At 42.1% G+C, this 27,005-nt stretch overlaps 2 protein-coding genes across 3 annotated transcripts; one reads left to right on the top strand and one right to left on the bottom strand.

Moving 5' to 3' along the window:
- The first annotated feature begins 235 nt into the window (after window positions 1-235).
- On the top strand, window positions 236-11,214 carry LOC142380067 (neuronal acetylcholine receptor subunit alpha-7-like). The gene is made up of 11 exons (XM_075465566.1): window positions 236-393; window positions 521-583; window positions 2,682-2,821; window positions 4,513-4,557; window positions 5,010-5,119; window positions 5,200-5,279; window positions 5,556-5,723; window positions 7,305-7,499; window positions 7,896-7,982; window positions 8,098-8,207; window positions 8,840-11,214. Exons 1-11 carry the CDS (start codon window positions 327-329, stop codon window positions 9,719-9,721), a joined length of 1,947 nt encoding a protein of 648 aa, XP_075321681.1. The 5' UTR covers window positions 236-326; the 3' UTR covers window positions 9,722-11,214.
- A 3,074-nt stretch (window positions 11,215-14,288) lies between these two features.
- Window positions 14,289-26,640, bottom strand: snx27b (sorting nexin 27b). Of its 2 annotated transcripts, none has more exons than XM_075465565.1 (13): window positions 26,082-26,640; window positions 22,601-22,832; window positions 22,107-22,299; window positions 21,723-21,787; window positions 21,520-21,624; window positions 21,348-21,426; window positions 20,227-20,390; window positions 20,040-20,129; window positions 19,357-19,506; window positions 18,450-18,578; window positions 17,044-17,103; window positions 16,889-16,951; window positions 14,289-16,766 (listed from the first exon to the last, which is right to left on the bottom strand). In XM_075465565.1, the coding sequence occupies exons 1-13, from the start codon at window positions 26,411-26,413 to the stop codon at window positions 16,722-16,724; spliced, it is 1,707 nt and encodes a 568-aa protein (XP_075321680.1). In that variant the 5' UTR covers window positions 26,414-26,640; the 3' UTR covers window positions 14,289-16,721. The 2 variants fall into 2 exon arrangements, with proteins under 2 accessions (XP_075321680.1, XP_075321679.1); XM_075465564.1 differs by having other exon boundaries at window positions 16,903-16,951.
- Between the last annotated feature and the right edge of the window lie 365 nt (window positions 26,641-27,005).

Raw genomic sequence — 27,005 nt, 5'->3', positions numbered from 1 at the left:
TGCTTCAGCTTGTTTTAAATTCAGTAAAAGAGACACACTCTATGGTTGTTTAGAATCCCATGACATAGGTGGTTTTTCCTTAGACACAGTCCTTCAAAGATTAAAATATGTTCTTAAGGTCCATCAATCCAGACAAAACCTGAATGCGTGCGTCTTCAAACTGATGTACAGTTGCAGATAATTCAATATCATCAAGTCTACAGGAAATGATGTTCAGAGAAGTATGAAGGATGAGTTTGAGCACTGTCGAGAGCATACCCATCTCTCCGATTCTGATCGACTCCCACACAGCATCTTCCTCTGTATCGGAGTATTCGTTTCACTGCATGTCTACCCCACTTTGTGTCTCCTGCGCTCTCTTTTCCTCTCCCTTTTCCTGCTCTGCTATTGCAGGTATTAAGCTCTCTCCACTCATTTTCTACAGCAGCTCCTTCATCTTATATCCCCATTTTCTACCTCAGTTTTCCTATTTCCTCTTCCCTCTGTTTTTCTCTGTGCCACTCTCTGTGTGCTGATTCAGAGGAATGCAGTATGAGGCAAGCTGTGGCTCTCTGGCTGTTGATACTTGCGACTCTGCTCCGAGGTGAGTGACTTCGCAGGCGCTTTGAGAGGGACGAAGCATGAACAAGTGTGAGTTCTGCATGAGCTCACTGTACATAGTCTCGTATTTGTAGGTCAGGATGTGCATGTCTGATAACCGTGCAAACAGCAGCTCGTTTAGAAATTGAGTGTGCAGCCACACACACATGAAAAAAATATTTTATGTTGAGCCAGCAACACTGTAATGTGTATTCATCTTCAATGCACATTACATTGCTGAGCTGTGCATTTTCTTGTTTTAAATAATAATGCGATGTATAGTTGAACCAAGCACAGTGTTGTTTCAGAAAGAAAAAGATAGATAGATAGATAGATAGATAGATAGATAGATAGATAGATAGATAGATAGATAGATAGATAGATAGATAGATAGATTCAATTTTCAAATCTTTCAAAATACCTTTGATTCTATAATTGTTGTTCAAACAATCAGCAGCCACAATCACCTCCTGGCAGCTGCCCAGTACTCTGAAAATGAAGACAGCTAAGAGTTTCCAGGTAGCCATTTCTTTAGTTCCTAATGTGATTATGTTGTGTCAGTTAAGTGGAAAGTGGATGTCAGGTTAGGGTCTGTGAAATCAAACAAATCAAAGCTCAAATCTGACTATAGCTAACCCAAAACCTTACAGTGAGACTTTTGAGTGGTGTTGAACTGTTGTAATTGAACAGTAACACCTGCACAACTTTGACCTTTTTGGAAGAATCATCACCAAGTTCCCTGCGTCCTCACCACAAATTTCAGCATCAGGAGTTTTGATACCTGAACAAGCCTGGCGCCTTTTGGTATGCAGCCTTGTGGACTGATAAGGTTAAGATGGAGCTTTTTTGGCCTTGATGAACAAAGGCTTGTTTGGAAAAAAATAAATAAGGGTGCATTAATTTCTTTTGAATTCTAAAGCACAGGGGTGAATGCTTTGAAGGTTGGATTAAGTAAAATACCAGCAAATTCTTGTTTAAACAACAAGATGATTCTCCGAAACACCTGAGAATCTACAGTTGATTATTTTGAGGCGCAAGCTGGATGTTTTGCCACGGTCCTCACAGTCCCCTGACCTAAACTTAATCAGAATATAGACCTCAATCTTTAGCTGGAGGTATGTGCAAAAAAAACAAAACATGACTCTTCACTGCGACAAAAAGAGTTAAGAAGCTTTGATATTATCGAATGCGGACACAACAAGTAGGCTACTAACCATGCACAGTACCCAGACTTTTGCCCGAGACTCGTGACATTTTTTTGTTATTTTGAAACTGTAAAAGAAAAATATGTAGCTATAAAGGGCAAAGTAGGTTTACAGGTACCAATACGTTTGCATTGTACTGTACATAGATTTTTTAAGAGAAAGAGCAAAGATTATGGGGTAAATTTACTACAGCTGGACGTCATGGACACCGGGAGACTATTAATGTGAGTTACGGGCATGCCAACCATGGAGTCACATAGATATTATTTAAGGTCTGGTAAGTGAATAAAGATTTGACACTGCAAATTTAGTCTATTAATCATACACCATTTACTGGAGCATTCCTAATTTGAAGTTGTGAGCATCATTTGGCCACAGAAAAGCCATTCCGCAAATGTTATGAGTGCCTGCTTGTTGTTTCTAACATATTTAGTGTGTATCTTAGAACAATCAACAATGCGCACTCCAAATCAACAGAGATTGCATTGTGGAGAATTAATCAAGGGTGATTTGGAGCACTTGGCGACTTTGAGGGCAGAGAGAGGAAGTTTCCATTGCTCTTATTGTTGTGTGTGTCTTACTGGGGTGTTTCAGTGTTTAATGGCTTCACTATTTCCTGCAGAGAATGAAACTGACATTTTTAAAGGCGTAGAAAGACTCTGACTGGGTGCTGGTGATCAATCAGAGACTAAATTGATTAGAAAGAGGTGGATTCTTTCTGCCCGCTCTCCATGTTCATTCCCTCCGCATCTCCACATTTTCAGTCTACGTTTTTTCTGTGCCCGAGATTTCTCCGCCACTCTGCCAAACAATAATTGTAATCACAGCATTGCTCTATGGTGATTTCTTCTGACGTGGTCACTTTTGGTCACTTTCCTCCTTCCCATTTTTCTTCAGCATCAGTGCAGGGTCCACACCAGCGCTTTCTGCTCAGGGAGCTGATGAGAGACTACAATCCAATGGAGAGACCGGTAGCCAACGACACCCAGGCTCTCACCGTCCATTTCTCCTTCACTTTAATGCAGGTCATGGATGTGGTATGCAAAGCTACACAAATACACAGCAATTAACACTTTTTTATGCAGTTGGAGAATAGATTTAAACAAGAATATTCTCAAGAATACAGGACTTACACAAATTTACACGCTTTTAGACCCTTTTCTATTTTAGGCTTAAAGAACTAATTCGATCGATTTTTTTTTTTTTTTTTACAACGGTTTAAGGGTTTTGTTAACTTTTTTTTCAACTTGAGGTTATTTGGTTATATTATATCAGGTAACTGGTGATTCTAAATTGTCCCTGGGAGTGAGTGTGAAAGTGCATGGTCTCGTTTGTCTCTCTGATGGACTGGCAACCTGTTCAGGGTGCACCCCGTCTCTCGCTTAATGGCAGCTGGGATAGGCTCCAGCTCCCCCGTGACCCTGAATTGCATTAAGCATGTATAGAAGACGGATAGGTGGATTATTTGCATTAGTTTGCATACTTTTAACACCGACCCAGGCCTGAAGAGTCTATGCACTTAGGATTGCTTTCATATTTTCTTTTTGCATCCGCCTCTCCTCTGTCCCTGACAAATCTCTCGTTCCCCTCAGAATGACGCGGCCATCATTGTGTTTGAGCTTATCAAAGAGGGCGTGCTTATTGTGTGGTTTCTTACAAACAGAGCATCCGGAACAATAATGGCAAAATAATTCAATCTTCTTTTCATCAGGTCAGAGGATTTCGCTTCTCACGATCTGAGAATCTTTCAGGTGGAGTTTTAGCAGATTACTATGAGGCCACGCTGTGTTTTTTCAGTGAGAGCTGGCTTCTCTCCAGCCACTCCATAACAATGGACTGATTGTTTGGTGGAGTGCTGCACTGATGGCTGTCATAATGTTCTCCCATCTAGTTCTAAACAAACTAGTGATTATTATCTTTTTAGTTACCTGTCTGAGAAAAGTCCTTTATTCCTGATGATTCAGTTTGGCAGCCACATGGAGAGGTCTGGGGGTGATTCTAAATGACTTCCATTGGAAAAAGGAGAAGCTATTAGGCTTTCTGAAACTTTAAATGCTCCAGGAATGTCCTTGTGCAGTAGCCCGGCAGCTGGGATAGGCTCTGAATAGGATGAAGTGGGTATAGAACAAGAATTATTTTCTATGCAATAGGATAAAACTCCGTAAATTGTTCTTTGTCATTGCAGAGAATTATATGTAGACTGATTGGAAAACATTCGCGAAACAGAGGGTCTGGAAACTTTCCGTTGCAAATCATCATAGAAAAAAGTCGGTTAAAAAAAGTAGTTTGCAAATCTCACACATTAATATCTAATTCTCAGAAAAACGTAGGAAACAAAACAAATATTGAAAGCGAGACATTTGAATATTTGATTGAAAGTGTCTGCACATCTTAACTTCAGTGGTGACATCATGTCTAAAACAAACTGTGACAAGTTTATTAGATTTTCAGATTATTGCACATTTGCTGTTGTTATTTAGATTTTACACAGCACATTAACGGTTTTGGCACTGGGGTTGCACAGGGAAGGTTAAAGAAAGAGTTCACAGACCCGAAGCACCACTGTATGTTGAATTTATTTGAGATATGAGCAGGAGGGACAATTATAGCAGCTAGCATCCATTTAGACGTATTGATGTAAGACAAAGAAAAAAATTATGAGAAAGTACGAACTTATTCTTTAGATCACAAAATCATTTATTCTATCATTTGCTTTGTGTCATGCAAGGATGAAAAGAATCAGATCCTCACCACGAATGCCTGGCTGCAGATGGTGAGTATAATAGATAATATTAATAATGTGATATTGATCTGCATAGTGGGGAGATTTTTGCAGGCTCCCAGCCCTTACAGATACAGAGTATCATCCCAGATGCTGGTTGGATTTCATTATCATGTTAATGGATGCCTCAGCGGGATGACAGCTTTTTCCTTTTACCCTAAACACGGCCTTATTAGGAGCATCGTGACAGCTGGCAGAATCTGGCTCAGCTTTATTTTTGTCGCCCCAAAATCACAAATCACACTTTTGCCGTGAAACAATTCGCCAACTTCAGCTTAGAAAAGCAGAAACTTTAAGTAGAAGAAGTTTCCTTACTATGGGGCATAGAAACTCGTAGAAGTTGTGCTCACAGATTTGACCACGATATTGTCAGTAAAAATCACAAAAGAGACAGAAAAATGTGTTTGTTGTTGTTAAAGCAGTTTTGTGTTTGTCTCTCCCAGCAGTGGTATGACCACTACCTCCAGTGGAACCAATCAGAATACCCTGGAGTGAAGAACCTCCGTTTTACCCCTGACCAGGTTTGGACACCTGACATATTGCTATACAACAGGTATGTGACATACAAACACAAGCTTACACAACCAGTGCTGGTGCTTGTCTCTAAACCATCTCTGTGTTGCTATCTTTTAGCGCTCATGATAAGTTTGACGCCACCTTTAAGACCAATGTGTTGGTTAACTCCAGTGGCTTCTGTGAGTATCTGCCTCCAGGTATGTTTTATCAGCTGGCGTCTTCCACTCAAAACTAAACTTTGCGTTTAGTCATTCAACATAAACGCAGCATTACTCCAGCTGCAGCAAAATGATTCTGAAAAATGTTCACTGCAGTCAAATATTTTCATTTTCCTTTGCTTTCACATGGCTACACCAAGCAGAATCATTAACCAAGTTCCATACCCATCCCCCCACATCCACCTCCCACCATTACATCATGGGACGATTTCGTTTGACTGTAAACGGTTCTCCGTGTCATTTCTGCTCTTCAAGGAATATTCATCAGCACATGTAATGTAGATGTGAGATGGTTTCCATTTGACATCCAGCGCTGTGAGCTGAAATTTGGCTCGTGGACTTTTGACGGCTGGCTGCTGGACATACAGATGAAGGAGGCAGATGTGTCAGGATACATGCTAAATGGAGAATGGGATCTGCTGGGTAAGACTGGATGGCGCGCTGTGTTGCACAGATATCATGTGTACTTTATCTGTAAAAAAAACAAAGCTAATTCGACTTAGATTTAGATATTGGTTGTGGCAGTAGTAGTTGAAGTACTGTATGCATGAAAAAGTTTTCATCCATCCATCCATCCATTTTCTGCCACTGATTTTGAATTTGGTCACAGTGGCAGCAATCTAAGGAGAGATATCCAATACAATATGATTTAAAGTGTTACATTACATTATGTTATGATACAATACAAAGCGATAAGATACGATCAGCTTTGGGACTCAAATGCTACTCACATTAAGGCCTTCATAGTTCCTATAGAAAATGATCATAAAAATGTATTGCACATAGTTCATGCATTCTTGGAAAGCCATTACAAATAACCTGAATGCCACTCGCCCATAAAACATCATGAAAATATTGTTGCATACAATCCCTTCAGGTTCAGAAAGATTTGTTTAGAAACACCTCCCTTTAGAGGTGACAGAAGGCATGCCCGACCAGATGCCTGAGCCATCTCAATTGGCTCCTTTCCGTGCAGAAGAGCAGCGACTTTACTCTGAGCTCCTCTTGGATGACCGAGTTCTTTTTTCTTTTTTTTTACAAAGGGTCTGTCTTCAGACTGAGGCAGTTGATTTTATTCACTTGTAGTTGCGATTTCATTCTCATGGTAACTACCAACAGCACGTGTCTATATATGAGGGATGTAACGTAGACTAATTGATAAATATCACCCTTTACTACAACGGACCCATACAGCATCCACATCACTGTAGATGCCTTCAATCCTCCCTTGTGAGCGAGACCTCAATACACTTAAACTCCTCCACTTGAAGCAAAAACTCATTACCAACCCAGAGTTGGCAGTCCGACCTTTTCAAGATTGCAGACCACGGCCTCCGACTTGGAGGTGCAAATTTTCATCCTAACTGCTTCACACTCGGGGCCGCAAACTGCCCCAGTGCCTGATGGAGGTCTTCGCTCCACTAAAACAGGAATGAATCAGAGATGCAATCAGAAGCTAACCAACCTGGAAGCCCTCTATCCCTTGGCTGCGGTTACATAATATGACCATAGTGGTTAAGAAATGACTCAGTGACAAAGGACAAAGGAGTCCAACACCTACCAGAAACGAGTCCGACTTACTGCCAGCAATGTGAACAAAGATCTCACTCCAGCTGTTCAAGGACCAAATGGCCCTCTAAATTCTAAACTTTTCATGGACTCACAGATTGCAACACTGAACCCTGTTGTCTTCACTCTGTAACCTTTCATAAACCTACAAGCAGTGGTGCAGGTATGTGCAGTGTATGTGCAGTGTATGTGACAGAAGGACTACATTTCAGATTTGCTCGTTCTCCGTTTCAGTCCCATTCAGCAACATGTTTTAACAATGCTGGCCCTTAACAAGACTTTTCTCCTCAAAGTGCAATACACCCCACCGTCTTCTCTGACAATCAAAAATATTCAGCAGCTGTAGCAGAATACACTTCATTAGCTTTATCCGTCATGCTCTCTGCGCAGGAATAAAACTTTTTGCTGCATCTCTGTCTTTCTTCATCCTCTCAGAGGTCCCAGGAGATCGTCATGAGGTTTTTTATGACTGCTGTGCAGAGCCCTACCCAGATGTTACATTTGTGGTGACATTACGAAGGAGGACCCTGTTTTACGCACTCAACCTCCTCCTCCCCTGCGTCCTCCTCTCTTCTATGACCCTGCTAGTCTTCCTGTTACCTGCCAACTCAGGGGAGAAAATCAGCCTTGGTGAGGAATAACAATCAGAGAGAGGCAAGGAATGGTGTGACAGTAAGAAAGGACGTATTGTAGAAAATGCATGTGCTGATAAGAGAACATTTATTTTCTTGTGGCGCATTCTTCCTCACATTCCCTGTGAATGTGTTTTTTCTTGCAATCTTTCTCTAATAATGAAAGCTCTGACTTCCTGTTTGAGCTCTCGTATTAGTATGTAGGCTGTAATGTAAAGAAGGCATTAACAAAGACCGAAAAAAGCATTGAAGATGATTAAGAGTAAAATATGTATATGTATTATCAGGAGTGTTAGAAAGACAACTCCAAAGCACTCATGTACGTCCTGCTCGCAAGGGTTCTCTCCTTTGTTTTCTCTGTAACCCACAACTCTCTGGTGTCTTGTGTCTTCAGGCATCACAGTTCTGCTGTCTCTGACGGTCTTCATGCTGATGGTGGCAGAGATTATGCCCGCCACTTCAGATTCGGTACCGCTGATTGGTTAGTTGCTTTTCTTTCTTTGCCCATGTGCACATCTGCATGTGGGTATTTTTTAGTCTTTGGGGGTTGGTAACATAGTAAATGGATCGTGAGCACAGTTTTGTGTGTTTTCCAGGTCAGTACTTTGCCAGCACCATGGTGATTGTTGGGATGTCAGTGGTTGCCACAGTTATTGTCCTCCAGTTCCATCACCACAGCCCTGATAGTGGACATATACCACGCTGGGTGAGTTATAACAATGAGTTCATTACAGTTTATGGAAAACTTTTAGTCATGATATCAGAGCAAAAATTCAAAACACTTCACAACATACTCTATCTATGCTCAATTTACATCGATCAATGATTTACAATCATTTACAATTTAGTGGCATTTACCTAAATTTCTTCTTCTTTCTATCAGTGAAATGTTGCATGCAACACATGCCCAAAGAGTGATTAACGAACCCCTTTATTAACTGAGTTAATCAGTTGTGGTTTATAATTTACTGAGGAGGCTGTACTTTGTTGTGAGGATGCATGAAGATTTTCCTCTGCTGACCCTTCAAAGAGGGTCACATCTTCTAGCATTCTCTTGTGATGTGGGCATCAATTATATTCATTTTCAGAGTGTATGGGTAACTGCTAAGGGCCTGGCCTTTCTATAAAAGATTTACTTTATAGCACGTCATAACCTGAGCTAGTTAATCAAACAAAATAAAAAACATTCTCATCTTGTGTATGATAATTGGATAATGTATAAATAGATCATATTCTATTTATCTAAATGTTCACAGTATCATGTCTTTATATTTTTCATAATGTGGCTTCATGTTCTTTATTCATATTCCGCTCTTCATTGGTGTCATTGACTGGCAGGTGAACTTAATTCTGCTGCAGTGGGTCCCTTGGTTTCTGCGGATGAAGCGTCCAGGTGAGGGAGCTGAACCTACACTTTCCAACAGTCAAGCAGACTCCCAGAGCAAGACCCTGTCCTCTCCTACCACCACTGCTACCACGGCCACCATCCCGACCCTAGCGCCCTCCATCCTCCCACGTAGTCTCAGCTCCTTGCAGGCCAGCCTGGTACAGCTCAGCCACCCTCTGTCACACTCACTTCCTCCCCCGCCCAACTCCCAGGCTGTCATCCTTCTTAATTCAGTGAATAGGGACCCCAGCCCCCATCCACACCCTCAGCCTAACGGCCATCTGCCTTACATGGGCTTCCAAACCTTTCAGACTGCTGCAGAATTGGAACCAGTCCAGAGGAGCAGAAGCACAAATCATGGGAGGAATTATGCTGGACCGGGAGGAGGAGAGGGAGATGGTGGAGCAGCAGTGGGAGGAGGAGGTGTTGGAGAGATACTCATACATCACCACCTCCAATCTTCCAAGTTTGGGAGCCCACCACTGGAGCTGCCAGTTTCTCCAGACCCTGATCCATCAACCGCAGCATCTGGGCCGTGTGGCTTAGAGGCTGCAGGTGGGAGATCAGCAGCACTACAAACCGGCAGCGGGATGATTCGATCTGCCGCAGTGGATAACCAGCTGCAGGCTCTTCTGGTGGAGGTGCAGTTTTTGGTCGAACGTGTGCGCGAGCAGGACCGTCAGCTGAGTGTAGCGGAGCAGTGGCAGTTTGCCGCAGCTGTCATTGACCGCCTCTGCCTGGTTGGATTCAGTGTTTTCAACATCATCTGCACCATTGCCATCCTCATGGCTGCACCCAACTTTGGAATAGCACTGTCAAAAGACTTCCTCTGAGAGCAAAAAACTAATCTGAGAAAGAGGGAGGTGTGATGAGGTTTGGTGGAAGCACAATTGCTGTGACACAGGGACACAGAATGGTGAATATTCCTGTTTTGTAAGTTGGAGTGGATTATGGAAAATGGTTCAGAAGCATTACAATTTGTTCTCTTCCTAGAATATACTCATGCCCTCATTTTCCTATGTACCAGCTTACACTGTGTCATAGTCTGCAGACAAACTGACTTGATCATTTTCTTAATTTTTACATTTGAAAAATAAACTTTTGGTTTTCTATAAGTTTATTGTACAGTTATGTGACAACCACAAAGCCTGACTGAATTATTCTATGTGTGGAACATCACATGAAACTGCTCAGCTGAGAGGAAGTTCACACCGATGCACTGCATGTCAAATGATGAGCTTTGAAACTTTTAAAGCAGAATTAGCTGTTCAAAAGTTCAGGGTTTCATCAAAGATAACTATTTGTATAATCTACTAATTATCAGTGGAAACTCCTCTCCCTTGTCTGTAATTTAGCTATGAATTACTTTCAATTAGAAAGTTCCTGGCTGGGGGATGAAGTTACATTATTCTATTATGTTTTGGTGCAACCTCTTTGTCCAGGCTTGCCAACGGCAGCCCTCAGAGACCTTATTCATTATAATGACCGAGAGAACTAAACGTTAAAAAAGTAGCTCTACTAGTTGCTAGTTGATGCTGACTGTGCAGATGCCCTAACATACAGGAAGTTTTTTGCATGTAATGGTGGAAAGACAAACAATCTGTCAATACACTGAATGAAAGCTCCAGAGATGGAGGAACATTTTGATGGCTGCAGGCATATCCTGTCTTTCTTTACCAGAATATTGATATTGGAAATCATATGAGGACTGGTCCTTAGACCTTTTTTCTTTTCCAGAAGACAACTAATACCACACAGCCAAAACACCCAAGGAATAAGTCCTGCATTCAGTTTTCCACAAAGAAGTGAACAGTGAGAGGGGTTATCTGCACCATTTACATACATTTAGTTAACATCCGATTGATGTGAGTGGATTTTATAATGCTTATGTAATGCTGTATTTTTTTTATGTATTATAATGTCCCACATTCTATCTGTTTTGTGAATACAATATTTTGTCTGATCTGACCTAAACAGATTGAATAGTTTGTCGGCTTTTTCCTATCTTTCTTTTGATATGAATTAAATTAAACAAATATTTTAATTATCCCAAATGGGAAATGATATTGTCGTCATCATAAGCTTTCAGTACGAAGAGTTATTGCTGCTGGCAGGAAGGACCTCCCGTATCTCTCAGCGTTAGTGAAGGACCCTCGCACACTGATCGCACTGATCGTTGTGTTAGCACAATGTTATGAAGAGGATGGGCAGTGTTGTTCTTTATGCTCATCAAGTTGGGCAGTATTCTTCTCTGGTCACAGGGGGCTTCAGAGCAACTCCCAAGCTTGGATGCTTGTATCGTTGAGAGTCTCTCTCTGTTTATGAGAAAGGGTGTCTAAAATGATTGTGGTCAGCAATTTCTCACATGCAAATTGTGCGCCAAAGACTAACTTCAAAGTAATAAATTGTATATGCAATAGAATGATGAGACTATAAATGAGTTTTTTTCATCACTATTTACAATCGTGCTTGCTTCATCTTAATAAGTTAATATTATGAAGCAGAAAGCACACAGGCATCCCCTGAAACATATTCAACACACTGCCAAAGCGAAGTATCTGTCTAACATTAACTTAACTTCTGTAAAACTAGCCATTGCTTTGGTGTGATGTGTCAAATTAAAAAAAAAAAAAAGGGTTTCATTACCTTTCCTATGAAACACCAGTGATTATCGATATGGATAATCACAGAAAGGAACGGCCACTTTTTTAATCAATGATGAAGAACGCTATTATATACCCCCACAGGTTCCAATTAGTATCAAACTGCAGTGCTTGAAATGAAGGAGGAAACTGGGTCAGATAAGCTTTCACGAGACACACGTCATCAATCTCTCAACAGTTCCACCAGCGTGATGGCAGAAATATCGATAACTGTGACTTTGAGTGCAAATAATAATCTATACTGTGCAGAAGTGTTGGACGTTTGAATGTGGATCGTGACAGACTGAGCTATAAATATCATGAAATAAAACTCTCCAGTCTTTTGCGTTCTCTCAGGAAATATAAAACGTTCTGCTCTCTGGCGTCCCTCCCCGTGGTCGAAAATACAAAAAAAATGAAAAAGGATGCAGAAACAGAGGACAGGAGAAGTGAAGCAGAAAAACCGAGGCAGAGAGGAAAGGGAAGATAGAGGCAATGAAGCGCACCGATAAAAAAAAAGGTAGAAAAAGGCAGAACAGAACAGAGAGAGAACGAGGTTGTCTCATGGCTTGGTTGAGAGAAACCGAGGAGGGAGGTGAAAATGTGCTGAGAGAGCACATGGCGACCAATAAAGTTTTTAACTGATTGCTCATTAATGAGAGAGGGAGAGGAGTAGGGGGAGTGAAACCCCCTCCTCCTTCTCCCCTTCTCCCCTTTGGCTGCTGCTGCTGCTAAACTGCACTTAGACCAGCATTCAGGGTGACTGGACATATATTCAAACTGGAAGAGGATGTCCTCATCAGAATTTATGTGAAGGAATTTGGCAAACATTCTCCTTTAAAATGATTGACTATAGAATAATGCAAAGATTTTATGATGATTGAATTTGGCTAATTGATGTCTTGGCACTGCTGCACTTACAGCTTCAGCCCTGAGGCTATTAATTTGACTTTAAACTTTTACCCCCCCCACCCCCAAACAGTGTGTTTGGGGGTGGGGGGGGTAGCTCGCTATTGGAAAAATAGACTGTGCATGTCAATGGCCTACTGAATTCCTTTTGTCTGTGAGGCTGGTGCGGCTGCTGAGACATGCAATACAGCAGAGGATATAAATCTCATGCACTCTCCTCCTCCGACTCCGTCATCCACCTGCTCTGTGTCGACAGCTTCTGCAGAGCGGAGGAAACTGAGCAAGGCAGCGTGCAAAAGGACGGGATACAGAAAATCTGTGTGGTATCGAGGGGCCACTCCAATCAGTGGCTTCCGTTGTCACACAGAGTTGTGCCCACATCCACAGACACAAGGAGTGGTGCAGACAGACAGGAACCCCTGCTCCCAGCTGTAGTGGTACAGCAAGGAGCCTGCTGCAGACCCTGCTGCAGTAACCACACAAACCACTGAAGCTGGCTGTCTGTTGTCGCTCCAGCTCTCATCAACACGAACTGTTCACCTACTGCTGCTGCACAGTGATCTCAGCTCTGCGTCTGTGTTGTTCTTGTTCAGGTCTTTGTGTAAATCTTACTTCTTGGTTGTGCTTTCTGAAAAGTGAAGTTGTTTCTTGAAATGGAGTGCTGTCTGTTTTCTGAAATGTGTTTTGGGGGTTTTTTTCATTCACATATTTAATGCATTTTTGTTTTGTTGTATTGTTGTGTTTCCAGATGAAGTTTTTTTTTTGTTGCCTCTGTTTTTCTGTTTTTTTTTTTTTTTGTTTTATTCTGTGTTGTGGCCTTTAGTTTTGTTGCTTTCTGTCATATTTGGTATAATCTTTTATCTAAAATTCAGCTGTTGTGTTTACTGGTTTTATCTCCTCAAAACCTGCAGGGATCTTTAGTTTTGCTTTTGTCTTCTGTCAACTTTTCGTTTGCTTTGTTGTATAAAACGGTGCAGTGCTTTCAGTTTGGTTGCCGTGTTTGGTGCCTCAGGGCACTACAGGGGACTAAAAGCTGAAACAATGTTGTGTATTTGATCGACAGTGCAATCAAAAGAAGCTCTTGGTGTACTGTAGCCAGCTAAAAAAATGATGCAACCCCCACTCCCTTGCAATAGGGGTTGAATAACTTTGCAGCCAACTGTATCATAATATTGCAGCAGTTTTAAAAATCATCCACTCGCCAATGTGTTTTTCTCCCAAGTCTGTATGAGAAGGAGGGACGGGAACATCCCAGTCAGGTTGCCAACTTACGAACAATCACAGTCTTTTGATTTGGATGTCAACTGAAGAACCACATTAGTAGAACATGTGAATCCCTCATCTATGAGCTTAGTGGGTTAAAAGCCACGCTTTGATGCTCTTTGACTTCTGAAAAGTTTAAATGTGATGGAAATAAAACTACTACAGTCGCCACTGAAGTCTGATCACTCACGTGACGTCGTGGCAGAAAGGTCCTCTGCCACAGAGATGATAGCTTTACAAAATTCAGATGTTCTCAGATAATATCCTACACCACCAACAGTCGATACCCATTTATTACTGGGTGCAGACACTCGATGCCGATCAATACGGACCAGCCTTTTCACCGCCTGTTGGGAAATTCTCTACCAGATCTAATTAAAAGATGCTGCGGTTGGGGAAAGAAGGGGAGGGCGATGAGGAAAGAAAAAGATACAAAACAAATGTGGGTATGTAAAAGGTGAATGGGTGTAGAATCAACTCACTCTGCTCATTGAGGGGATCCTGCGTAGTTTTGTGAATTTGACCGCTCGTGACTTGTCTCGTGCTCCAACACACACACTCAAAAAGGAGCCACCTCTGCATCAATAAATCGGTTTATTTAAAAGAATATGTTACAATTTATTACAGTAAGCGATGCATCTTCTTGAATTTTACATTTCAACATGTCAAAGGATGTGCAGGTTGTCAATCTCCATCCTCTCGTTGGGACTCCTTCAAAGCCGGACCTTATCAGCTGAATTTAACACTTTATTTTACTGAAATAAATAATATACATGGCATTTTACTGTAGTCAGAAGAAGCAAGAGAGAGATGTGGAGCTGAGCCGAAGAGGGGGAACGCTTCAAGGCGCCAAACAATCGATTATGTTAGACTTGGTTCACAAAACAGACAAGAATCCAAGGAAATGTGTTCGGCCTTCTGGATTCAACATTCAATCTTTCAATTAACGGCTCAGCACATTCAATCAAGCCTCCTGTATGCCCCAACAAAGTCTGTTTAAGCTTATCAATCACCTAAAAGGGTGTTTGTGAACAGCACCATCTTTATCACAAGCACTTTCAGAAAGAGCCACTGGTGTGAAATCACAACTCTGTAATTCACTGATAACAAAAATACTGCTAATGCTTCCATTACTGGCTCAATAGAAGTTTGAGCATTAATTCATTATAATCACTTAACGGCGTTCAGTGGCATCAAAATGTGTTGATATAAAATGTTATTGTTTCAACTAACATACTCAGTCTCTGCGTTGAGCATCCGTTTGATTATCATATGTGTGATTTTGAATACAGTATGCTCGTAGTTGCTGATTTTTAACAAAAGTCTTATTACTATAATGATAATAACCATATAAGGTTCATCTCAAATTAAACTGAGCAACAACATTTAATATCAACCAATACAGTGTCATATTATCAATATGCAATAACCTGTTTTTCTTCCTGGCTGATTTCAGTACTGGGTGATCAGATAATTAGGTTCTACATCTTACATAACTTTGATCATTAAATTATTCTTATTTAGAACACCGACCGGACTCATTTAGAAAGGACGTGAAACTCCAAATAATTATGCTATCACACTGAGGTTATGTGATCAGTTGCTAGGAGGCTTTCAGTGACTGATAACTGTAATCTTCATATTCATCTTATTCAACAAACACAACAGCCATCCTTTTTTTTTTTATAAGCGATCGTCGCCCCCACTTTGCCTGAACCCACAGTGCACGAATGGTCGACCGGAACAGCAAAGTACCACCTACGGAAATAAATACTGCTGCATGGAAAATGACATTTGAATTAGAAGCCTATTATAAATCCTGTGGGAGCTCCCAGGGACAAAGTAATCGCTGCGATCCAAAGAGCAGGCAGGAGGAGAAGGACCCCTGCTGTCTATTCTGAGCAAGACACGCCAAACACACTCAGATACATTGTTACTTGTCAGCCGGTGCTCCCGCAGTGCACCGAGTACATTAGCATGGATTGTTCACATAATACTACGAGTACTAATACGTTTAATGCAATGGCTTTAAACCCTGATGCAGTTTCTGATGCTGTATGTGACCACACTGCAGTCAGTCCATCAGTCAAAACTTAATATAAAGTAAGTCTAAGCTTATTACTGTATCAAGCCCATCTATCGCATTCTAAAATTTGCAAATATGGACATTGTTCAGACTGTTTGATAAAGTGCAGCATTGGTCTATATCCACGATCCTCCTCGGAGTGCATCCAAAATTGGAAAATAAATCATTTTAGAAAAAGTCTGCTCACGCGTTAACATCTCTCAATATGTTCATAGTGATTTCTCTTCTTGCAAGTGAATGCAAATGTAGCGCCAAACAGATGAAAATGTCAGCGTGTGACGCGATTTAGCGGTGACTTACATTACAGGGCCTCGCTCAGGTTTGTCTCTTGTCTGTGGGGGTGTCGTGGATAGCATGCATCCACAAACACACAATACGCCTCTGCTCTAATCTGCGAAATAAGAAGCCGCGTGTCTTCCCATGGTCAATCCTAAAACTTGCAGATTACTTTGTTCCCCCCTTGTGAGCACTAACAGCTTTCACTTTCGCTTATTAGTGTCACCAATAATTCACTTAAGTTTTTTCCCCTCAATTAGAGCTACTGACAAGAGGTTGAAAACCTCCTCATTAGAACGTCAAAATCCACTTTGAGTCCCTGCCAAGAAGGAAAGGCTTGCATGAATCCATCACTTTGAGTCTATAGATGCTCTGCTTAATGCATGGTTATGATGTGCTGTATTCAAGAGTTCTAGGTCATGAGTCATGAGTCATGAGTCGTGTGGCTTCTTATGCTCCTGAATCTTTTTATGTTCCTCAGCAGATGCTTGCTGGTTTGCATGTCGGGAGTAGCTTCTTGTGTTGTGGCTAATGGAGCGTAAATGATGTCCGTGAAATTAATTTGCTGAGCGCTCCTGGGTCTGTGGCTAGAGGTCAGGGCCGAAACTGAGCTGACTTGGTAATGCTGCTGTATTTAAGAGGTGACGATCTCCCTTCCTACGTGGCCCCATCCCTTCTGTGCCTCAGCAGCTGGAAAATATTCTGCAACAGAAAACAGAAATCTCAGCCAAGACACACAAGTTTAGACACCCACAAAAGCAGGGGACCGAGGAATCCAACCAAGTAATTACTGATTCATTGGACAGAGGCAGGCAAAGCCTTACCTTGCCACACATACCATCTTTATTGCAGTTCTTATTGTCCTTGTCCGTAGCCTCCTCTTCCACCTGCAAACACAGATACCAGCTACGAGTAAAAGACACAAGTACAACGCTTGTAATCGAGGCAGTCAGTGTGCAGGGTAGGAAATTCTCTTTACCTCCTTCCTCCACTTCAGCTCACAGAAGACTCTCTCAAAGCACTCGTGCATGTAGTTAAACTAAACATTGTCCAATCACAGTAAACACATAGAGAAACAGATTTAGAATGATGCTACCGCGACTTAAACAGTTTCTATTCAACGAATGGCAGAAAAATACTTCATTTTAACCAGGTTTTCCCTCGTGGCTGTCATGATTTATGACTGCAGGAGCTTTGTTTCATCTTGAAATAATTCAACCAGCAACCAGGGCTCCGAACCGGTTCAAGGAACGAAACCGAAAACTGAAAACGTACGGAATTTTACGAGGAACGGAAACGGAAACGAAAACGAAATGGTCTTCAACTGTTCCGGAACAGAAACGTTATTCTGAAATCCACAAAACCGGTTAATAACGTTTTTTTTCGTTCTCTATATATTTGATAAAATTTCACAAAAGCGTAGCCTTTGTCAGGGGAAAAAAAAAAGACTACTTCCGGTTGTGCGTTCACTTCGCTGCCCGCTAGGCTCAATGCAGGCAGCTGTCACGAATCACTTCCTTTATCCACTACTTAGTCTAGTTATCCACTAGTTATCCACTAGTTAAAGTGATGGTTCGGAGTAGATTCACCTTGGGGTCATTTGAACCGTGACATCCAGCCAAGTAGCCCACCCGAAGTTTTTTCGATCTTGGCTGAACATCAGCTGAGTTACTGAGTTATCCCGAATAGCTTAGTACAAGCGCTAATGGACCCTGGCAGTATCTCCTAAATTACCACACTAAAATCCCATGCCATGACACCAAACTTCTACAGTAGTACAACACAAACCAAACCTAATAGCTTCTCTGCTGCGTCGACGTCACTTCCTTGATCTGGGAGCTTCAATGTAAGATGAGGGTTGATATACTACTGTAGACAACAAAGCAAGGCTGCTCAATTTCTCCATTGATAAAATAGATCCACAACTCTACAACATACAAATTCATAAAAATTCATGTAGAATATAGCATATACTTTGTTGTCTAAAGTAGTAGATCAACCCTCATCTTACATTGAAGCTCCCAGATCAAGGAAGTGACGTCGACGCAGCTTTAGCCCATCTGAATGTTTTTGGATGCTGCCGGTGATTTATTATTTTTGGGCATAGAGCTACGGTGTAAATCAAGGGCAAATACTAATGAGTACGTCTATTCTAAGGTAAAGTCCACACACGTAGACTTGACAGGCCCACCAAACACTGCCGGAACGATATTTTACGTTCCGAACCGGTTCAGGAACGATATGTTGGTGGCGGAACGCAAGAACGAAAACGTTAAACATGCCTGAACCGTTCGGAACGGAACGATTGAAAAATAAGTTTGTTTTCAAGCCCTGCCAGCAACATCATCATCCAAACATAAACGAATATATGCTGCTGTGACTTACGTAAGGTGTAAATATCTTGACCCAGCGCGGCTTCTTCTCTCCTCGTGCATATTCAAAGCAGAAAGCCATGCCCTCTTCATCCGTGTCCCACCGCTGCATCTCCCCCCAGTCGAACGCAATCACCTGGTTCTGGAGCAGCATTGAGGCTTTATCACACTCCCTTTAAGGTGCCGTTTACACATACCCGGGTATTTTAATAAACGCATATTTTCTAACCTTCGTTTGCAAAAATAACTAGGTGCACACAGCCCCGTTTTAAAAAAAAAAAACACGTCTACATTGATCAGCATAAAAACGCTATCAAGAGCTGTTAAATTACGCCAAGCCTGACGGTGGCAGTGTTAGAACAATGAGAATTCCACACAAGCCAATCAGAAGCCTAATAGAGAACCGCTGACAGGAAGAACTTCGAAAAAATGTATTTCGTTGTTCCTATGTTTCCCAAACGTATTATGTGAGGTACTGGAACAGTTCTTCACACAGCAGTGATTTCCAGGCATGTTCTTGCAATTCCGCACTGTTTAAACTTACTGATTTAAAAACACACGCGTACACTGTAAACGAACGGAGAGAATGGCGTTTTCACGCTAGCATCCTGCCAACATGGCGGATAGGGGCGGGGCTCTGTACTATGACGACAACTCCTCATTCTCAATTGCCCAAAACTCCGTTTTTGTCTCTTTCAACCAGTTTATACACAAACGCTAAACGGAGTTTTTAAAAAATCTCCACTTTTGCCGGAGTTTTTTTTATGCCTCGTTTTCGGAGGAAAAAACTCCGTTTGTGTATAAACGAAAGGAAAGGTCTTCGTTTATCAAAATACCCGGGTATGTGTAAACAGCACCTAAAGCACATGCAGTACTTGTGTGTAAAAAGGCACACATGCGAACAAGCAGTTAAGACTTGCCTCGAGTGTGCCTTCCTCTGTGCAGGCATGCAGCTTGAAGTGGTGTATGCTGATGGCTGTGATCACATGGCCTTTACGTCGAGAGTCGCAGGAACAATGAGGGAATATGATCTCATTGTAGTCCTCACAGCCCCTCAACAAACTTAGGTACTGAGGGAAAAATAGGCCGAGAACAGTGGAGACAAGAAGCAAAACAATGTTTTACTTTCACCACGTTACAAGAAGACGTTATGCAGCCGACTTAACGTTCTGGTGTTTAACTGGAATAAATCTTTTACAGTGAGAAACTCGGAAGCCTCATCAGTCTGGAACTTCCCAAGTCCACTTCCTCCTTTTCACTTTAACCAAACTCCACAGACCAGCAGGTCTCCCCAGTCTTTGAAAACCACAGTGAAAATGCAGACAATTACACTCTGAAGGAACCTTTTCGGATCCTGGGTTTAAAAGTACCGTTTATTTTTGGAGAAAATGAAGCTTAACCTATCCTCTGTGGCCACTGATTTATTTTACTGACACCGAGTAAAGCGGCAAGTTCAGTGCACTCAGTGTCTGTCACAACCTTCTGAACACTCTGCAGCCTTTCCAATGTGATAATCTGACACTGATCTACTTATATTGAGAAACTATCAGTCTCTATATGTGAAACAGGATGGTTTTGTGCAGCCAACGCGTGCGAGACTGACCGTGGACATCTTCTTCTGCTCCGCCAGCTTTTGCAGCTGATAAGACTTCTGCTCGACTTTGATGAATCCTTTCTTTACGTCATCAACAGCCTGTAAAGGGGTGCGATAGGGGACGCTGTTTAACACAAAAACCCGCACACATAAACACGCCTAAAAGAAAAAAAAAATGACTATCAAATGCACACACCTGGTGAAAGAAGTAGTTGACAGCAAGCTGGTTGTCATTGAGCAGAATTTCTTCTTCTGTGGTGAAGAGCCACTTGCGCAGGGTGAGACAGGTTCCTGGGATGGCTGAGGTATAGTTCTGTACATACAGTTTGTGGGGGAACTCATTGGGGGCAAGTTTACGGACTGAAAAACAAAGGGAGGGAAGGAAGCAAGAAAAGATTGACATCAGACTTTTGTATCCGTGCAACATTAAAAGAAAACATTTCACAAGAAATCTTTCATCTTTCGTCTCGTTCAAACAGGAAGGAGGGCAAATCAAAGATTCAAAGTCATATGGGAAGTTGTCTGTGTCGACATGCTGTAAAGAGTCATGTATTATTCGATTCATTGGACTTATTATTTACTGAAACAATTCAATTGCAGCATTGCCGAACAGAGAGTTGAAACCAGACTAAGCTATTTTTCTTGTTCCCAACAGAAGATGTACGTTTCTAAATAACAATATAGCTGCCGGCTGTCATCTAGCTTTCTGACAGTTTAACTTCATTTCAGGGCAACTTAACTTGTCACATAAACTTTGCCGTGTTTCTTGTGAGCCAAAAGAAAGCTGTGAGAATGACGGCAGGCCTTTTGATCAGTTGGTCAGTCAGTTCACAGTTGATAGGCTACAGATGATAAATCAAATCGACTTACTCTGGCCTCACCAGGAGGCCGAATGAGTTTCTTAACAACAATAAAGGTTTCTTGGAAATTTGGTACTGGCATTGTCTTCAACATGATTAACTGTAACAACAGCCGACTCGCTGTCTGGTGCTTTAATCAGGTAAAAGAATTTCATGTATCCAAAAGGACGGTTTATGAAAATAAAAAATATTTGAAAAATGATTCAATCGGACTCAAAATGTCCAACCCTGCAATGTTTCATTGCTGCTGTTATTTGTCATACATTTGATTTCTTTGATGCCTTCACAGATGCGAAAGCCACGTACACAAACCAACATGGCTTTTGATGCGTGTGCTTTTCCTGAGAGTCAACATTTAGTTGTGCTTCGAGAAAGAAGCGAGACAATTTCAGCGCGAAAAGACGGCAATTTGCAAATACACACGCACCCCAGGGTTCAGTTACATGTCTTTACTCACCGAAGGTGTGGTTGATGACCTCAAACAGAGCAAAGTAGCTGGCTGTCACACTGTCCATCCCCAGCTTCGTGACCACAGCCTGTAAACAGGGCGATCAGATGGAACGACAGAGTGAAAATGATGAAACACAAAGATGTGGATGCTCGTTACAGATGTCCGTGCATGTGTTTACCTGATATACTTGGTCTGTAGTAGAGTTTTTGCGAACTCGTACAGTGAGCGTAGTTTTATCGGGCACGGCTATTCTCAACTCCACATCTGACACGCCGTTATAGTTCTTTCCCATGAGAAAGAGAGTGAGTTGCGTACAGGAGCAAGAAATACACACGAGCGTGCACGTTTCTATGTTGTTGTTTTTTTTTGTTTTTTTTTTACCTCGTCGGATTCTGACAGGAACTCCTGCATGATGTCACTTTCTCCAATTACCCGTACAGAGCACACTGCAGATACAACACACATAACATTAGGTTAAGCCTCTTTATGGACTGTAAGTGGTCAACACTGGCTCACTCCACACCACAGAGTGGATAGTATTTCTACAAAACATTTCCACATGTTATAGCCTCAGACACCCCCCCCACACACACACACACAAAAATATGTGATTTTCCACAACTTTAACGAGCGGGTCTTGCGCAGTCAAGCAACGTGACTTTAAGCGGCATGCAGTGGAACAGGAATAAAAACCCGCGAGACATTACACACCTATGCCCAAAGCTTTGCAGAGACCCCGTGTGTGTCTCTTGTTTTCTACCTCACCTTTCTCCAGGTATTCCTCCAGGCCTCTGCGTCGTGCATCCAGCTGCTGCTCTGACAGTGTAAACGGCCATTTGCCAGGCAGCTTGGGGAAGGTGAAACTAGCAAATTCCTTCTTCAGGTTTTGGTGTAGGATCACAAACTCCCGGTAACGCTTTGAGCATAGCTGTCTGCCTGCCATGTACACATTGTAAACCTGGAAGAGAAAAAGTGCAAACGTGAATAACTTCATTGGGCTCAAGTTCATTGGCTTCCACATTCCAAAAGAAACATTTCTCATAGCATTTGGAAAACTTGTTGGATAATGCCGTCAACCCTCCATCACTTGCATCCAGTTACAGGAACAGCTATGCCACGATCTCTTATTTCTAACCCACTGTTCTATTAACTCTCCAGCCTTTCCTGCAACAATCCCTCCACCTCAGCCTTCACTTGTTCATTATGCCTCCAAATCGGTCCTCCTCCTCTCAATTTGGCAGCCGACGCAATGCACTCACCACAAACTTTTCACTGTTGAGCTCAGTGTGTTTGTAGCAGGGCAAAGAAATAGGGACGGCCTGCTTGTCAGAGTAGTCGTAACAGGACTGGGCCGATCCGTCGTCACCGGGATCCAGGCAGTCTGCCTCCTGTGGCGGGACAGACAGCACAGCCAGCAACAGCTCTCTCTCACCGGCCCGAATCAGATCCACCACCTGCTTGTGTGTGGCTCCCTCTACGTTCACCCCATTGCTGTTGAATTGGGACAGAGAAGTTCACATTTAGGGTGGTGTGGTACTTAAGATTTTTCGATTTCTAACAGGAGTACTGCTCGCACATGTTTTGAGGGTGTGGTTTGAATTTAACTGCACTGTAAAGAATAAAAGATATTCTTATATATGCAAACCAAATACATGAAAAGGAAGATACAACAGATTACAGCTCAAAATGACGACTGACTTGACTCAACACAAATGTTACACAATGTCAGTAACACTGGAAAAATTGCTGCTGACAAATTTAGCAATTAGTCTGCATGCTTTCAGAGGATCGTCTCTTTACACTGTCCCATATCTCAAGTCAAAGTGAGTGCTTAAAAAGAATAAAACAGAAGTTGGAAACAGCTTTCCTCCCCATAAGTAATAAACCAGTTGGGTTTAAGTCCCAAGCACAACTGAACATGAGCAACACTGGGTGTGTGCATGTGTTGGCAGTCATGTGCCGGAGGCGCGGCAGCACTAATTACAGAGTCGAAGCAGCCTCACCTGCAGTTAACTTCATTCAGAGTGTACTCTTCTAAAAGCTCTCAGCATCAAATCTAGGATTTTCTCATGGCTTTAAAACCAATTCCAATGTTCTGGGCAGGTTGGCAGTAAAAGGTGGCATTCGAACAATGCATGAAAGACTATCCATAAATTATTCAGCGCAATATATTCTATGGCAGCGTAATGGATTTATGTCATTGAAACTGTAGCGTGGAATTATGCAATGCGAGAGCTGTCCGAACTTCCATTTGAACATTTTCCAGAGTACAGCAGCCAGTACGGCCTCAGATGTTATGCACATCGACCGAAAGCAATCCAGTCAGTGCTGTAAGAGAGAGCTGTTAGCCCAAGACTGACTGTGATTTTCAAATGTAATGGCTTCATCTTTCACTTTTACTACTTATATGTACATCATAAACATGCACCGAGATGTTAATGTGTTGCCAAAAAAACCAACAAAAACACTAATCTTTTCAGTACAATGAACTTAAACTCCAAGTAAGCATTGTTATCCATTCCCACACTGGCTATTAACTGAAGTTGTAACGTACAGGTGTGCTTTAATTAGGTGTAAAGCTCTGATAAGGTTTGTGTAATGCAAACACATATCCAGAGAAGTCTTGACAACTATTCAATGTGCAAAAAAAACAGTGACTGATCACATTCTTGTTACTGCTGAAACAAACTGTGATTGAAAAATGGACACCAGGAAGAGCATGTCTGCTCACTCCACCTTCATGTGAACAGGGGATTAGGTGATAAGCAGTGATAAGGGCCTTCGTTTCTGGAAACTGGGATGGTGAACAGAAAGGAAACTGAAGACAAAGAAGAAAAAGAAAACAACGACCAACTCTGAAACCAGATTGATAATTCAGGACAGGATTTGCCTTAGTGAGAGCTTCTCACTAAGAGCTCTACCATTATGTCAGCAAGTATGTCAAGGCAGGGCTTAGCTTGGCTGAGTGTCACAGAGCTATAAACTCAGTGGCTCTTTAATACCTACGGTGGAAAGTCACAGCTCCAAATGAACATGCTATCAAGACGAGGCCCTACGCACACATGGCCAAGCTGAAACTAGACCTGCTGAGGAATGACGACTGTGTAGGTAGAAGTAAGCATAGACAAACAAGAGAGACACACATGCAAACATCTTGCTGGTGTAGAGGGGGAAAGAGCAAAGGCTCCAACCACACAAAGTGCAGATCGAGCACTTTGGCAGCTCCTTCCTTCCTGCAGCTTTATGATGACATAACATGCATCTGTGGTTTTTGCGCTGGCACCATCAGCACTTTTGATTGTGATGAACAGGTAGCTAAGAGGCATGTTCCGCGTTTCACATCACATCTCCCTTTGTCCCGCCTCCTAAAATTTAAGGAAACATTTCATCTTTTAATTATTTTGCCAAGGAGGGAGGTGATCGATGACATTTGTTCACACCAAACTAATAAACACTGCATCAAAACCACTAAGCCTTATTTTTTTTCTTTTTCAAACCTAGTGGAGAGGAGAGTCATGGTAAAAAGACTAACACAATGAGTTTGTACACACATCTGGATCATATCCTTAAAAACTGCAGGGGAATGCATTGGCTCTGGCAGAGGTTGCACACTCCGAGTTCCCTTGTAGTTAGTTTATTTAGTTACTATCAAGCTTAAGAGTTACACTTATACAATTCAGCCTGAAAAGCAGCAATGGTTCAAAAATGTGCAAAGAAGTATTGATTTCACAAAGAATGGCAAGGAGCTACACTGCCCTGCAGCTAGTCGGGATAAATACAGGAGAAAATAGAAATACTCCACAAACTAATGTAATGTGTAAAGATCAAGGCATATTTGGGCCTATTTTATTTACTGCGTGAGAGACCTTGGCAAATCAGGGTACAAATGCACTATTATCTGGAAAACAGAATAATCACAAACTGATCAGATATTGATAATGAACAAAGTAACCAACACACGGATGAAACAGAAGGGGTAGCAGGTGGCCCATAGCATACAGTAACAAAATGGACAGGCGTACATCCGCATGCTTGCACGCAAAGAAAATAATGGGGTCAACAAACTGCCAGGTTACTGCAGGCCTTCCTTGAACAAAGCAGTGTACGAACACCAGCCAATCGGACGCTGAATTTCATAGCGCCAAGCCAATCACAACTGAACTAAAAGCATCCCTCCCTTTCTACATCACCTTGTTCCAAGCACACACACTGATGCTGTGTGCTCTTCTCCATAGCAACAGAGTCTAGCATCAGCTAGCAGTCTCCGTGCATACTAACGCGCCAGTGAGGACGACCACCCGTTTCCTAAATGCAGCAGGCTCATCACTGCTCAGCGCCAAAAACAATCAATATAGTGTGTTTGGTTAATACAGCAAATCAAGTCACTCTCCTGATACATTTCCGCTTGTGAGAACAATTGTAAAGACTGTCAACAAAGTGAGCTATTATGAATGAGATAAGAGTGCACATTGCATGTCGTTAAGGCGACATGTGAACAAGGGAATATCTGGCATACTGTGAGTGAGAGGAATTTCTAATGATTTCAAGACCCCTTCTCTCTCACATAGGCTTATACACTCCTTTTATTGGGATAAACGAGTATTCTACCATGCAGGACAAGTATTCAAGACCGTGCATGTTGGTGGCGGTCAGTAACACGGGAGAGCGGAGAATGTATTAATCACGGACATGATAAATCGGAATTCATCTGCAAAAACAGCTTAAACAGCAGCCACTTACACCTCAAGGATCCTGTCCCCTTTCGAGATGCCGGCTCTGTCGGCGGCTCCCCCCGGAAGGACAGCACTAACATGCTGCAGTGGAGCGTACAGTTCCCCGTTAATGCTCCGTAGTTGCCCTCCTTCACTAACTTGTCCCCGAACATTGAAACCGTAGCCCGAGTCAGACTTCACTATTCGGACTAGCCGTGGGCCTGAGGTAACGGTGGTTACTGTTGGGCAGCAGTCGCCGGTGTCTGGTGTAACGTTACCGCTACCGGAGCCGTTACTGGACGAAGGATGAGGCAACGGGTGGACCGAGGAACAAATTCCTTGTCCCTCGACGTCCGCCATATTTCTATACTATTTGTTTCATCCACTCCTGTTCAGCTAACAGGAAATATCCTACAAACATTAGCTGTTGTAGCAAGCTAATCAGCCTGGCTAGCTAACTGACTGGGATACGCCGGAAAAAGCCGAGAACTTCCGATGCTTCTCGAGTTTAACTCAGGGAGGCTTGGCCGCATTCCATGTAGATAATTTCTGAGTCCTCTGTGATCTGTGAGCCAGAAAGCTCGTTTTTTTTTAAAAAAAACAGACTTTAAATAGGTGGTGCTCATATGTGGACTGCAAACAGGTAACATGCGAAATCCCAGGAGTCACGATACAGTGAGATAGTCGATTTTTTTTTTTAAATAGAAAAGAAAAAACACTTCCTGGATAAACTGTTCACAGCTCGTGTGTAAACATAAGATATACACTTGTTTGAACGGGAATTAAGGCCAAAAAAATGGCTCATTTGTTCATTCTTATAGGTCACAAGGCAGAAGGAACGTAATCCATTCTAACTGCCAAGTGATAAATGTAACTGGAAACAAAGGATCTTATCAAAGGAAAAGTATTCTTTCTTAATCAATATAAGTTGATTTTCAAATATAAATGATGA

This window comes from Odontesthes bonariensis, chromosome 5, assembly GCF_027942865.1.
Source record: "Odontesthes bonariensis isolate fOdoBon6 chromosome 5, fOdoBon6.hap1, whole genome shotgun sequence".
Classification (NCBI taxonomy): Eukaryota; Metazoa; Chordata; class Actinopteri; order Atheriniformes; family Atherinopsidae; genus Odontesthes; species Odontesthes bonariensis.
This window is presented reverse-complemented; position numbering and strand designations above follow the sequence as displayed.